This window comes from Crassostrea angulata, chromosome 2, assembly GCF_025612915.1.
Source record: "Crassostrea angulata isolate pt1a10 chromosome 2, ASM2561291v2, whole genome shotgun sequence".
In the NCBI taxonomy this organism is placed as follows: Eukaryota; Metazoa; Mollusca; class Bivalvia; order Ostreida; family Ostreidae; genus Magallana; species Magallana angulata.
This window is the reverse complement of record NC_069112.1, coordinates 10,723,060-10,737,459: the sequence shown is the minus strand read 5'-3', so window position 1 is coordinate 10,737,459 and position 14,400 is coordinate 10,723,060. Positions and strand designations below refer to the sequence as shown.

Sequence of the window (14,400 nt, the reverse complement as noted above, 5' to 3'; positions counted from 1 at the left end):
ACTGTATATTTCATACCAATATAAAATATTTTAAAACTGTGTTGATCTTTAACCTGCGGGGGAGTCACCAAAGCACTATTTTATAAATAGTCTTTTACTTAAAACGAAGCTTTAAAACAGCCGATAATTTGATACTGGTTCTTAAAATTAATGAATTCTGCACCTGTTATGTATGACTAGAATTAACGGCAGTGTAAAGGAAACATGCGGTTTTATTACTTGCAATTTTTATATTGCATCCTGGCGGCTCTCGGGCTGATATACAGCGACCTCAGGCTAATATAGATGGGATATAAAAATTGCCATGTTATGATTTTTATATCATATACTTTAAGAAAATATTAAAGAAACAATAAAAATATCACGTGGTAAATGGTTATTGTTAACAACCCCCCCCCCCCTTGTCTTTATTTTCCATCTCTTATAAACTTTCCTAATGTTATTGAGCCAATTGTTTGTATACTAAGTTACCGTCGACATAACTATTATGTGTCATACTCGGAGATCGAAGTTCAACGACGCATACCGAACTCTACGTCATAATAGCCGATGATTACCGGAAAGGGGTATGATATAACATCCAAAAATTGACGGAGAGGGGTGTGATATAAATCTAATATCACACAGGTAAGCAAATTTTCGGTTTATATCGCACAGGGCGGAAATGGGTACATGTATATTTTCTATAAGTAAATGAAAGAATTCGCTTTTAACGATGCATTCCCTTAGAACTATTGACAGGAATGCATATCGTGACGTCAAAGTTAATTATGACGTCATATCATATGAAGTACAGACGATTTACTTTCTACACATTGCTGTAAAATCAATCGGGAAGTCTTAATATGCCCGCGTATTACACCAACAGCACTCCATAAAAAGTACAGATTACTTCAGAAACTTCCTGTTCGTGTAGTTGTAGACTGACGGTGTGAACAGTACAGTTCTGTATCACAAACATGAATTGTAATCACTGTGTTTTCTATGCCGTTGGATTACTTGCAGCATTTGCATACGGTATGACTTGTTTTAGAAGTTAAAAGTGATTATATATATATATATATATATATATATATATATATATATATATATATATATATATATATATATATATATATATATATATATATATATATATATATATATATATATATATATATATATGTATGTATATATATATATATATATATATATATATAGAAAAAATTAAATAAGAAAACACGAAAAAAGTTCAATATAGCTTAAGCGCTTTCATTTAAAAATCTTCAGAAGCTATATAATGGTAACATAGTAACGTGACGTCAAAAAACTTGAACGTTGAACGGCAATGTCTATTATGACGTCATTGCTAGATTTAGCGAAAAAAAATGACTGCCGTCATGAGAAAAGGGTCCTTATCTTTTGACGTCACAATGCTCAGAAAACAACGTCAAAGTTGCGGCTTTGTAAACGCAGTTTTTTAATTTTCTGTCTCTATTTTCTTTCTGCGTCTATGTTGTGTTTTCTGAATAACTAGAGTCTGGCCTTGTTTTAATACTGCGATCAATATTTTTGCAGTCAAATAATATGTTTTACGGTGCGACCGTTGGGGCGAGCACAGCATGTGATCAAACAATGAATTTTAATAAATCAATAAAATAAAATTAACAACGTGAAATTTGAATGCCAAAAAATAAAACATACCTATTTTTCAGTAAATTTTCATTATTCATAGTTTATAAGATTTGTTATAATTTATTTATTTATATGTAGAACAATAGTTTAATCTCAGATACAATGTTGTTAAATAATAAAGATTTTAATATATAAATATTCATTGCACTGCATCTCCTCTTTTAAAGTGATTGTGATTATGATTGATTGATTGATTTCCCCCCTTTTTTTTTGCAGTAGACATTTTTTCTTAAATTTACATATAAAACTTGACTCATCATAGAGCTCCCCCCATACTAAAATTTTTTTCATTTTTGTCAATTTATACATAGAAAATCGACTTACCATGGATTTGCCCCTCCACTTAAAAAAAAATAATTAATGTTTAATTTTATTTTTAATTTACGCTTAAATAATATTTCCTTATCATGTTAAAAGAACATGGTGTTGTCCCCCCCCCCCCCCCGCATGTATTAAATGGAAGTGAAAATAAAGAAACCATTGAACTGCTAAAGAGCTGAAGGATTAGAATTTTCATGATTTATTTTTCTTTTTGCCTGCGAAGATTTTTTGGATGAGGCTGCCATCCACCGACCCACCCCCTTTAAAAAAAGTCGCTGCTACGTATAACGTTACGTTTCAGGAAATTACCGTAATTATAGTGAATAAAATATGTGTGAGCATTCATCCAAATTAGTGCAATTTACAACTGTTTCCTGTATCTGAAGAAATGTCCTTATTCGTCAGCTGTTCTTTATCTTAGCCTTTGCAAGATTTTAAGAGGATTTTGGTCATTTCAGCAGATTTACAATAACTTCAATTAGAGTAATTTCCCCTTATCAGTGCTTATTGTGACGTCAAAGCTGACGTTGGTTAAGTGTCGTCTTACTCTTTTAAACTCCCCTGAGAAATAAAAGTATGCGAAGTATACTGTTTTATTTACTTAAAAAGCATGATGTTCTTAAAATTACACATCTTATAAGCTTTTCAAAGGTTTTACTTTGATTCTCGGGAGAACGTGTTGTTGGAACGTGAGGTTGGAAACCATTGGTACTATGAATTGTGGGTCAAAATTTACTGACTCCGAAAAAATATATCGGATCAATGTGTAAACGTTTGTGACGTCACACGATTATTTTTGATTGAAAGTGTACTGAGGTGAACTTTAGAGGTAACATTGACTGTATGTCGCTTACATCGTTATTGTGTTTACTGTCTAAATTTGTCTTGCTGATTCTCGTGAGAGTGTGAAGTGATAAAAATTGCCATGATTACAGGGAACTACTGGGACGATTAAAACGATGCATTACTGGTCCGATTTACTGACGCCAAAAAAATCCGTTGAATGAATGTGCAACTATATAGTCCGAATTTTCTATTCACACACGCCTTGCCGGTAGAGCTCGCTTCGCGCCGGCGCTGCGCGCCGGCGAGCTGCGCTCGCTATTACCTGTTGATTTAAAAAATAAATATTTGATAAATGATCACATGTAACGTCAATATCTACACATTTCGAACGCGTAAATATTGCACAAAAGTTGATGCTGAGACGTCATAAAATTGCTGCTTTTTTACATTCTAGTGTGTGATTAAAATATTCTTTAATTGGGAAATCGCTTTTTTAAAAATCATTGTTAAAAACCAAAAACCCGTCTCGCATACGCTGTTAACTGAATGCGCAACTGGTCGCGGATTTCCGATGATGATTTATAAAGTATTCTGAGTAAAATTATACAACTTTAGTTAGCATGAGCAATACATGTATGATTTAATAAAGTAAAAAAAAAACTACACTGCACACTCGTTGTTGATAAGAGGTGTTGAAGGCTGAGACATACCGAATCGATGCAGAGCAGTATTGTTCAAATCTAACAGTTATCTGTGCAGTAATTACTGTGAAACAATACAAGTCAAATATTTCAAATCATAAGTTTGGTAGTTCACCTCACGGGAGACGATTCTACACTTTTTGAATTAGTAGGAAGGAATACGAATGAAGCGGCTATGTCTCAATTATAGTGCCACTGCCAACATACAAAATAAATTCTCGCATATTCTATTACAATTTAAGAATTTGCAATCAAATTTTGAAATTATTTAACGAATTAAAAAGCTATAATTAACGGATTAGAAGAGTTTGAGAAATATTCTGACAGCGTAAAAATCTACTCTGATGTATCGCATTTGATTTCATGGGAAGACCTGATTCTTAGTGACATTTTCATGTAAAGTGCCTTTAATGAAACAACATAATAATATGTTTACATATACGAATGAAAAAGTTGTTTATTATTTGAGCGCAACATATTTTGTTTTCTTGTGCAATTTAATAACCCAAATCCACATGTTGTGTGTACTTTTTAAGCTAACTTACATGAAAAAAAATCAGTCATATAATGCCTGAAAACTCACCACATTTTCATGGATTTATAGCATTTTATACGATTATATTCATCTCAAGTCAGTTACGTACATGATTCAAAATTAAACAGGTTTGTAAACGCAATCATTATACTTCTATAATACGTTTCATATCAAGTCGATAAAATTGCCGTTTTATAAATTAATTCATGTTTATCGATAAATATAAACACTACATGTGCGACATTTACAATTAATAACATGCATGGCCGTACAATTCACCTTCATAGATAATGGTTTCTCGTCTTTTCTTTTTTATGCAAGATACAAATTTCGATGATAATCAATGTGTATTTATTACAATGTACAGCAATACAAATAATCCGAGAATCGCGATATTTCTTAAAACTTCGGAATACTGTATGCAACTTGCATCATTTAATTTGTCATTTTGTTTAAAATCGATAATTTGTATTCAATGAGAGAGAGAGAGAGAGAGAGAGAGAGAGAGAGAGAGAGAGATTCATTAATCGTGTAACATCGATAATAAGAAAATTAAATTTAGTCAATATGTAAAAATGTTCTTGCAGAGTATTAGCTATGTCTATCGGCACTGTACAATCAATACGTGCAAACGAATAGACATAACTAATGCAGAAGTCTTATTGAAATTTACTTGCAATCTTACATTTTGAAAAAAAAAGTGAAAATGCTTACATATTTCAACGATGATGGTTTAAAAAAATCGCTTCACAAAAATACAACGGTATGCGTGAACTTACAAAGCGATTGATTAGAAGTGTAGATTCAGCACGTGGGGTGCCTTTTGTATTTTGTTTGTCTGCCGTATTTGATACACTTAATTAGGTGTGTACTAGTATATTTAAACAATAAACCAAAAAAAAAGTAGCGATGTAACCCGCGTTATGAAATGTAACTATCTTTATAGCCATAACCCGCATGTATCACCGAAGACCGAAGAAAGCATTTTATTGTTTATATTTACATCTTTTATTTAATAAATTAATAAATTGAATTGATCGTAAAAAGTAAGCAAAGATCATTAAATTATTGTTAATGTACACCAGAACGATAGATGAAAGCTGTAGCCAACGCGTCTGATATGGGAATTTGAGTTTGGCATCATCATGATTATATACCATATATCAGTTTTTTTCCGCGTGTATCCAACTTCCGCTTTGTTCGCGACGATTTCCGAATCGCAGAAAATATATCAGCGTATACAAAGTTTTGTTCTCATAAATTAGTTCTTTCTTTTCTTATGAAGTAAACAGGTATGTTAAAGTACAATGAACTGTGATCAGTAAGTTTAGAGGTAGAAATTGCGGGATCGGCGTACAAGCGCCAGATAACAAGTATGTAAGCCTCGTAATTTCTTTCATAATCCATTGACAAGCTTATTAAAATGGTCGCTTTTCTTGCGTAATCCGATGTCTAATTATACCTGAGCTACTGGTATCTGTAACGGTACATGATCTATTTATTTATGACTGTTTGCGACTTTGAAAATAGTTATCGGTAATTATTTAACATTAAGGAAATCGAGTAAATGGTTTTATTGTCCATTTTTTTTATTATTAAGAGCGGCAATTTAGATACTTTTACCTTCCTTCCTCACAAGTTTAAACAATCTTGAATATTATAATATTTCCACTATGCCTTTGAAATAGTAAAAAATGTTATATACAGTTCTAAGTTCTGAATCGCGGAAAAAACATGACGCGGAAAAAAACCTGATATACGGTAGTTCTTGCAATCAGTGATTTTTTTTTAGGTTTCTTTAGATTTCGACCGATCGGTAAATAGCATGGTTAGGACTGGACCGAGTTGATTTCAGACCTGTCTTTTTCTATACAGCTGTGAATTACAATCAATTTTCGTAAGAAATAGAGGGAATCATACTTAATGGATGTAAATTTTAATCTATAAATATAAGATGCCATTTTTGTTAAAATCTTTTTTCTCAAATCAACTGTCTACATTCTTGTAATTACTTTTTAGTGAGACAGTCAAAGCCGATTTTTTCCATCGGTATATATATATATATATATATATATATATATATATATATATATATATATATATATATATATATATATATATATATATATATATATATATATATATATATATATTTATATATATATATATATATATATATATTAGACAATTATGTTTTCATCGGATACACGAATCTTAACAAAAATTGTATTTGATTATTGCATTTGTTCGTACAAGAAATAAAGTCTCGTTTTCTTATTTTTTAGAACAATTTTACTGCTTCCCACTTTGATCTAGCTTTCCTTATATTTCATATCTCCAGATAAAATATCTCTCAACAAAATCGCAACCCAATCACATTACCCTCCAAGTGGCACGGGTTACGAGGCTAGTAAAGCACTTGATGGAAACACAGAGACGTGCATGCGGACAAATACCATAGGAGACAACTCCCCAGACAAAACCGTTTGGTGGAAAGTAGATCTTGGTGGAGTTTATAGCATTTACAGCATCAACGTCCAGTTTAAAAACTACGACGGTTACGGTATGTACTCCTCTGAGATATAAACGTAAATACCTTGGACAACATAATACTTATCATTATGATGATTGGAATGATATGTATATTTATGTCCTATTATATCATTGTTAATATATACTAAAGCTTTCTTTATAGAGTTAAAAAACTGTTTAGCAGTCTACGAATCATTTTGCATAAAAAAATTCAAGGAATGTAAGTGTATTCAATGTTTCGTGCAGACATCCGTCAAAGAGGAAGATTTGCAGGGTTTTCGCTGTATGTATCAGACACTGATGTATCATCTATTGCTGATATAAAGGGTTCAACTCTCTGCTACAAGGATGGACCTGAGTTACCTACCCTGAACTTTACAACAATATGTACAAAATTCGGACGTTATGTGTTATTCTACAACGAACGGTTAAAGGAAGTTGAATATCCAGATACATATCCACTCACCAATGTCGTTACAGAGTTATGTGAAGTTGCAGTACAAGGTACTTGTATTATGAAGCTATTTCTTATCCTTATATCAACAAAAACATTAAAATAAGTTCAAGAGCTAAAGTTCAAATATTCAAAAATAAATGAGCAATATATATCTCCAACACATTTCGATATTTCAAAAATAGGTTGTGGTAAACTGCTTGTTGCATCTTTTTAGCTCACCTGAGCTGAAAGCTCAAGTTAGCTTTTCTGATCAAAATTTGTCCGTTTTATGTCGTCGGCGTTGGCTTTGGTGTTGGCGTTTGTGTTGGCGGCGTTGTCATTGTAAACTGTTCACATTTTCTTCTTCTTCTCCAGAACCACTGGGCAGACTTCAACCAAATTTGGCACAAAGCATCACTTTGTAAAGAGGATTCAAGTTTGTTCAAATGAAGGGCCTCGCCCTCTTTAAACGGGAGATAATTAAGTATTATTGCAAATTTGTTGGTATTTTTCAAAATCTTCTTCTCAAAAAATATTTGGCCAGAAAAGCTCAAATTAAAATGGAAGCATCCTCAGGATGTGTGGATTCAATTTTGTTCAAATCATGGTCCCCGGGGGTAGGGTGGGACCACAACAGATGGATCAAGTTTTACATAGGAATATATAGACACAATCTTTAAAAATCTTCTTTTAAAAACTATTTGGCCAGAAAAGCTGAAAACTTGTGTAGAGGCATCCTCGAGTAGTGTAAATTCAAGTTTGCAAAATCATATTCCCTGGGGGTAGGGCGGGGCCGCAATTGTGGGTTTCTAAAAAATTATTAGGTCAGAAAAGCTCAAATTTGACTGGAGGCATCCTCAGATAATGTAGATTTAAGTTTGTTCAAATCATGGTCCTCGGAGGTAGGGTTGGGCCACAATTGAGATATGAATTTTTGTACAGGAATATATAGAGAAAATCTTTAAAACACATTTCTTTTTAAACTATTGTAACGAACAACGAGTATGGTATATGTATGTACTTCGTTTATTAACTATTGTTGATATTATTATGGTGACGCTCCTACAAAACACAATACACATATGAACTTCACAATAATTAGGCATCACAATTAATTCAATTACTATAATGACACATATGTTCAATTACAATATGTTGTTTTTCTACTTATCTTATATTTAATAAATGATGTCATAAAAAGAAATAACCCTAATACAATATTGAATATGCAATGTTGCAGATTAAAAACATACTTTGACAAAATGTAAATGCCATAATCAATAATTTCTCAAAGTTCACAAGTACCTACCCTAAATAAGGGTGAAAGGAACTGTATATACTGTATACAACTGTACAATTACATGCACTGGTAGATAATGTAAAAGTTTTCTCAACTCACAACTGGCCTTACCAATGGTCACAAACAAAATGGCTATTGTCCGAAATTTATAATCTCTATGATAATTGAAAATCTTAAAAAATCAATTTCTTTATAAAATTACTTTCAAGAAAAACTATTTATATCCGTACACTATATGAAAAGTACCTTACATTATCATTATCAAAATAATACTAATTCACATATGTGTTCAAAATGTTCAAACCATTTTCTTATAGATTAACTAACAGTATCATGATGTAATAAAAAACACATTTTGTTACATAAGCGTCCGTAGCCTACTGGATAAGACAGTGGTCATCAGTCATCACTTCCAGCGGCTACGGTTCAATCCCCAGTGGAACCTCTTTTTATTTTTTATTTGAATTTTTAAACTTATATATAAAATATGTATTTAAAAAATATGATATACAATTCTTCATCTCACATATTAGGCCAGGAAAGCTCAAATTGGCGTGTAAGCATCCTTAGATAGTGTAGATTTAAGTTTGTTCAAATCATGCTCCCCAGGGGTAGGGCGGGGCCACAATGGGGCATAAATTTTTATATATAGAGAAAATCTTTAAAAATCTTCTGAAAACTATTAGGCCAGGAGAGCCCAAATTGGAATGGAAGCATCCCCAGAACGTATAGATTCAAGTTTGTATAAATCATAGTCCCGGGATACAGTTAGGCCACAATGGGGGATGAATTCTTACATAGGAATATATAGAGAAAGTCTTTAAAAATCTTCTTTTTAAAAACTAATTGGCCAGAAAAGCTTGGCGTGTAAGCATCTTTAGATACTAGTAGTGTATATTCAAGTTTGTTCAAATCATGGTCCCTGGGGGTAGGACGGGGCCACAATGGGGTATAGATTTGTATATATAGAGAAAATCTTTACAAATCTTCTTCTGAAAACTATTAGGCCAGGAAAACCCAAATTGGAGTGGAAGCATCCCCAGATCGTATAGATTCAAGTTTGTTTAAATCATAGTCTCGGGGTACGGTGAGGCCACAATGGGGGTGAATTTTTACATAGGAATATATAGAGAAAATCTTTGAAAATATTCTTGGAAAGTTTTCAGTCCAAAACTCATTACCTTGTGTGAAATCTCAGATTATGCAGATTTAAGTTTGATGAAACCATGATTCCCATGGGGCCACAAAATGGGGGGGGGGGGGTATATAGGATAAGAGAAAAATCTTCTTAGAGGTACAACAACAAAAGGGGCTTGGTATTTACCAAAAAAGATGTAAAGCTCAAATTTGACTGGAAGCATCCTCAGATAGTGTAGATTCAAGTTTGTACAAATCATGGTCCCCGGGGGTAGGATGGGGCCACAATTGGGGTATGAATTTTTATACTAATAGAATCATTCATTATTACGAGTGTGGGATAGTGAAATTCCACCGAGGGGACAATATTCACTGTCTAGGACGAGGCTTTGCCGAGTCCTAGACCTTGAATCTTGGCTCCGAGGTGGAATTTCACTATCCCACACGAGTATATAATGAATGATTATTTTTCTCGCATTATATTAGCTTTAAAAAATGATGTTTGACAGCTTTCTGTTATGACGTTCAAAAGATTACTTTCGGTTTATCCCTCCGCGTGCTTCAAATAGTGCAAGTTAAATGAAAGCATACGACAGTTTTTTTCAATTAAAATATGAAAAATTGTAATTAATTATGCAACACAATTACTTAATGGATAATCTCAATGCACTATTTTGCATTTCCCTACAGCAGACAACGTTTGTTTACGTTTTAAAACAGCGTAGTAATACACAGTGTAAGACAGAAAAATCTCACACTCCTGTCTCACACCGGACAAACCGATCTCACACCGGTGATAATGCGAGAAAGTAATATAAAGAGAAAATCTTATTTTTTTAAAAACTTTTAGGACAGAAAAGCTCAATTTGGCGTGTAAGCATCCTTAGATCATGATCCCTGGGGGTAGGGCGGGGCCACAATGGGGGATAAATTTTTATATATAGAGAAAATCTTTAAAAATCTTCTGATGAAAACTATTAGGCGAGGAAAGCCCAAATTTGAGTGGAAGCATCCCTAGATTCTATAGATTCAAGTTTGTTTAAATCATGGTCCCGGGGTACGGTGAGGCCGATGGGGGATGAATTTTTACATAGGAATATATAGAGAAAATCTTTAAAAATCTTCTTTTTTAAACTATTTGGCCAGAAAAGCTTAAACTTGTGTAGAGGCATCCTCAGGTAGTGTAAATTCAAGTTTGCACAATCATAGTCCTGGGGGTAGGATGGGGCCGCAATTGTGGGTTGAATTATTACATAGGAATATACAGAGAAAATCTTTAAAAATATTCTTGGAAAGTTCTCAGTCCAAAACTCAGTACTTTGTTTGAAAGCTCAGGTAATGCAGATTTAAGTTTGATGAAACCATGATTCCCTAGCGAAAAGTGGGGCCACAGAATGGGGGGGGGGAGTGTATATAGGATTAGAGAAAAATCTTCTTAGAGGTACAACAACAAAAGGGGCTAGGTATTTACCAAAAAAAAAAATAGTGGATGAAAATTGACAGATTTTCAATTTTTTTTAGCAAGATCTACTGTACTTAGTTGTAAAGATATTTTAATTTGATACTGTAATGATAATTCGATCAAAGTTAAGGCTCGGGTGAGCGATGTGGCCCCTGGTCCTTTTGTTGAAATAGAACCATTTAATTTCTCATTTAAAAAAAGTAAATTTTCCATAAGCTATTGTGCTTAATAATGTTTTCTTTCATTGCATACACATGGTCAGCGGGATAAACATATCTTTTGTTATATTTTTATATTTTTTCTACTACACCCCGTATGTATCCATCATATTCATTGAAGTGGAGTAATATATTATGTACTATTACCCTTCAACATATTTTTTTTAAATAAAATGTGCCAATTATAAGCTCTAGTTCTAAAAAAAATATGGATTGTATTCTTAATAAAGCCGCCGAACAAGACATATTAATACACCCCCCCCCCCCTTCAATCCCAACCTCCAAAAAAAAAATTAAGAAATAAAATACAATTTCAAAAAAAGAACTGAATTAGGATTTATTTTGCTGGGTACATAAATGTACCTACCAAATAACTATGATAAATGATGATGCAAAACGCCGAGAGAAACTTATAGTGGACGAAGTTGTTCACAAGATCAACTTGGCTACGGGTTTTTTTTCGACTTCACATTCTCCATGTTTTACTTTAAGCTGGGGGGGGGGGGGTGTTTTGTATTTCTTTTTTTTTGGCATTGCTATTAGTCTCATACATAAATGTGTTAGTAAAAGCGTTACTCCAAACGAGAATATAAAACCCAGCAACGCGTTATAATTGCTAGTTCGCTGAAAAATAACATCGTTACTCATTCGTCAAATTCTTTTACTGCAACCCAGCACTTCTTCGCTCTCGCTTAGTGTAATATGTAATATGTAATATGCCAAAGTGACCCAATTTTATTTACTACCAGTGGTATTTCATTTAGTTGTTTTGGAACCTAAATAGGAAAACTCATTTTTTTCCATATGTAATTTACACCATCTCTAGTCTATTTGCAAAGTTTTAAGAAAATCTACTAATCTTGTTCTTTCCGAGGGCCATCTTAATGTATCCCACTCCTCAATGTTCTTGTATCAAGAATTTCTTGAAAAGTATTTCATTGAAATCTGTACACAAAACATACTTATACAAAGATAATGGGAGGTCAGTATTCATCCCTCTGAGTTAAGGCGAATTTAATTTGACTTTTTTGCACTTAAAATGCGATTTCAGACTGATTACGATTTGTTGTCAGTATTTTTGGTTAAGCAAAGGTTTTTGAAATTTATTTTTAATCATGCACAATGGTCACACTGAATAGAGGGATTACGAAAAAAAAAATTGGACCAAGCTGCATACCTTTTTGCACTTTAAGTAGACAATTTCTAAATTAGTTACAATTTGATTTGAAATAAAAACATTTTGAATATCAAGAATTTGATAAGATTAATCCAGGTTGCCTAGATATGTATTCAGCCATATTTTGATATAATAAAACAAGCAGGTCAGTGATGTCAAATTTTCCAGCTCTGGAAGGTCAGGATGTCTCCAATGGGGCATAACCTATATACCATTTGAAGCGCAATGACACATGCAAAGAACAAGAGTAAATATGGTATAGGGATGGGGTTCTCAAAAGTTATCAAAATGTATCATCATTTCCCATTTTAGGGAGGGGGGGGGGGGGTTAAAACGGCTCCTCGAGGTCATGTACTTTACACCATTTGGTGCATCATAATACATTTAAAGGACCTCTTCCTTCCTATTATAACTCATAACGGTTCAAAAATGATGTCTCTATACTTGCTTACATGTACATGTAATACACACATTTTGTGGTTTGTATGGGTTACGCGTTAACTACGTGGCTGTAAGTGAAGAGTTTGAATCCTGCTTGGGCTTATCTATTCTTAAATTAAGTTTCAAAAAAGAAAAACTTAATTGTTTGCCAAAAACATGTTTTATAAAATTTTAAAGTATGAAAACGTCACAGGGAAAGAATGTTGATTATAACGCACGTTTATCCATATAAATATCCAAATAGATTTGCCATTTATCTTGAACTGTTTACAAACTTCTGTGTTGCAACTACATAATCGAGAGTTCGTTGTTATCAAAATATTCTGATGTTTATTTATCCATAAGGAGTGTGGGGGTTGGGATAAGGGGTTGGGGGTGATAGTAATACATGTAATTGTGTTTGCAGCGCGGGGGGGGGGGGGTTCAAGGTATGTTTACTATTAAGATAGATTAATTTATTTAGAGGAGGGGGTCTGGACCTATCACTCCGATCCGTTCTCCAAATCCATTCTCACTATGATGTTTGAACATCACAAATATACATATAAGGTTTGCAACTGCCGAAAGGAGGGGACATAATTAAATTTTGTTTGTAATAATTGTATATACCATACTTTCTATGACATGAAATGTTTAAATTACTGATTTACTTAACATTCACCTGCAAACGGTTCAACCCCGTATTGTACATAAAGGGCCGCTCATGTGTATTATGGGATGGGATCTCATCCTTTATGAAAATTATGATTTTTAAAAATCACCGAAAATTGCATGTGGACTTTTATTAAATATGGTACAAAACAGTGTTATTCAGGGGCATACATTTGGTGCAGGTATTACTGTCTAATGACTGCATCTGGTTACTATTGTTTTATACTATTTCTTATAATGTACTCCTCCAAAGCTGCATATAATAAATACGTCATAAAAGCAATATCAACGCTCATTTTATCTCTAAATTTTGTTTATTGTGTTCAATTGAGTAAATGGTACCGAGAACAGTTCGCAAAAGGTATAATACACTGAAGTTTACTAGAATGCGCAAAATCATGTCAAATTAAAACTTAAGTCGGTTTTCTTAATATCAAGTATTATACTTTATTGTGTATATTTATTACGTTTTACACAGGGTGCATTAATTTTGGTATCTACGGCAGTAACTGTGACACTCCGTGTTCCTCAAACTGTAAAGAAAGCACATGTCACATACAGAGTGGAAAATGTTTTAACTGTAAACCTGGATGGACTGGAATATATTGTACCACGAGTAAGATGACGAGCATGATCCGTAGTCCTTTCAAATATTCGTAATTTGTAACTGGGTATTCTTTTAATAATATAAACAGATAATAAGGCTTTACAAGTGTGCTTTGTTTTTCTTTTTAACAGAATGTATAGAAGGATGGCACGGTACAAATTGTAGTAAACAGTGTGTAGGACATTGTAGAGACGGAGCGTCCTGTAATCACGAGACTGGTCAATGTGATAAAGGGTGTGCTGCTGGATGGACAGGATTACAATGTACTGAAGGTAGTACAAGTACTTTGAAATTCACTTACCAATTTTTAAAACTTTTCAAAGAAATGTAAAAAAGAAAAAAGCAATCTGTCCATTAACACAGCATACAGAAGAATTAAAAAAAACCCTACTATACTTGTTTCCCGCGGGACAGAAAACTCG

General features: G+C 33.2%; 1 protein-coding gene across 1 annotated transcript in view; it reads left to right on the top strand.

The window, feature by feature from the left end:
• Positions 1–912: 912 nt before the first annotated feature.
• Positions 913–14,400, top strand: part of LOC128173031 (receptor-type tyrosine-protein phosphatase alpha-like) — a 38,861-nt gene continuing 25,373 nt past the window's right edge. Inside the window, exons 1-5 of the mRNA XM_052838783.1 lie at positions 913–1,017; positions 6,359–6,580; positions 6,796–7,053; positions 13,850–13,987; positions 14,110–14,250. Coding sequence (XP_052694743.1) covers positions 960–1,017; positions 6,359–6,580; positions 6,796–7,053; positions 13,850–13,987; positions 14,110–14,250 — 817 coding nt within the window. The 5' untranslated portion in view covers positions 913–959. The remainder of the gene's footprint in view (positions 1,018–6,358; positions 6,581–6,795; positions 7,054–13,849; positions 13,988–14,109; positions 14,251–14,400) is intronic.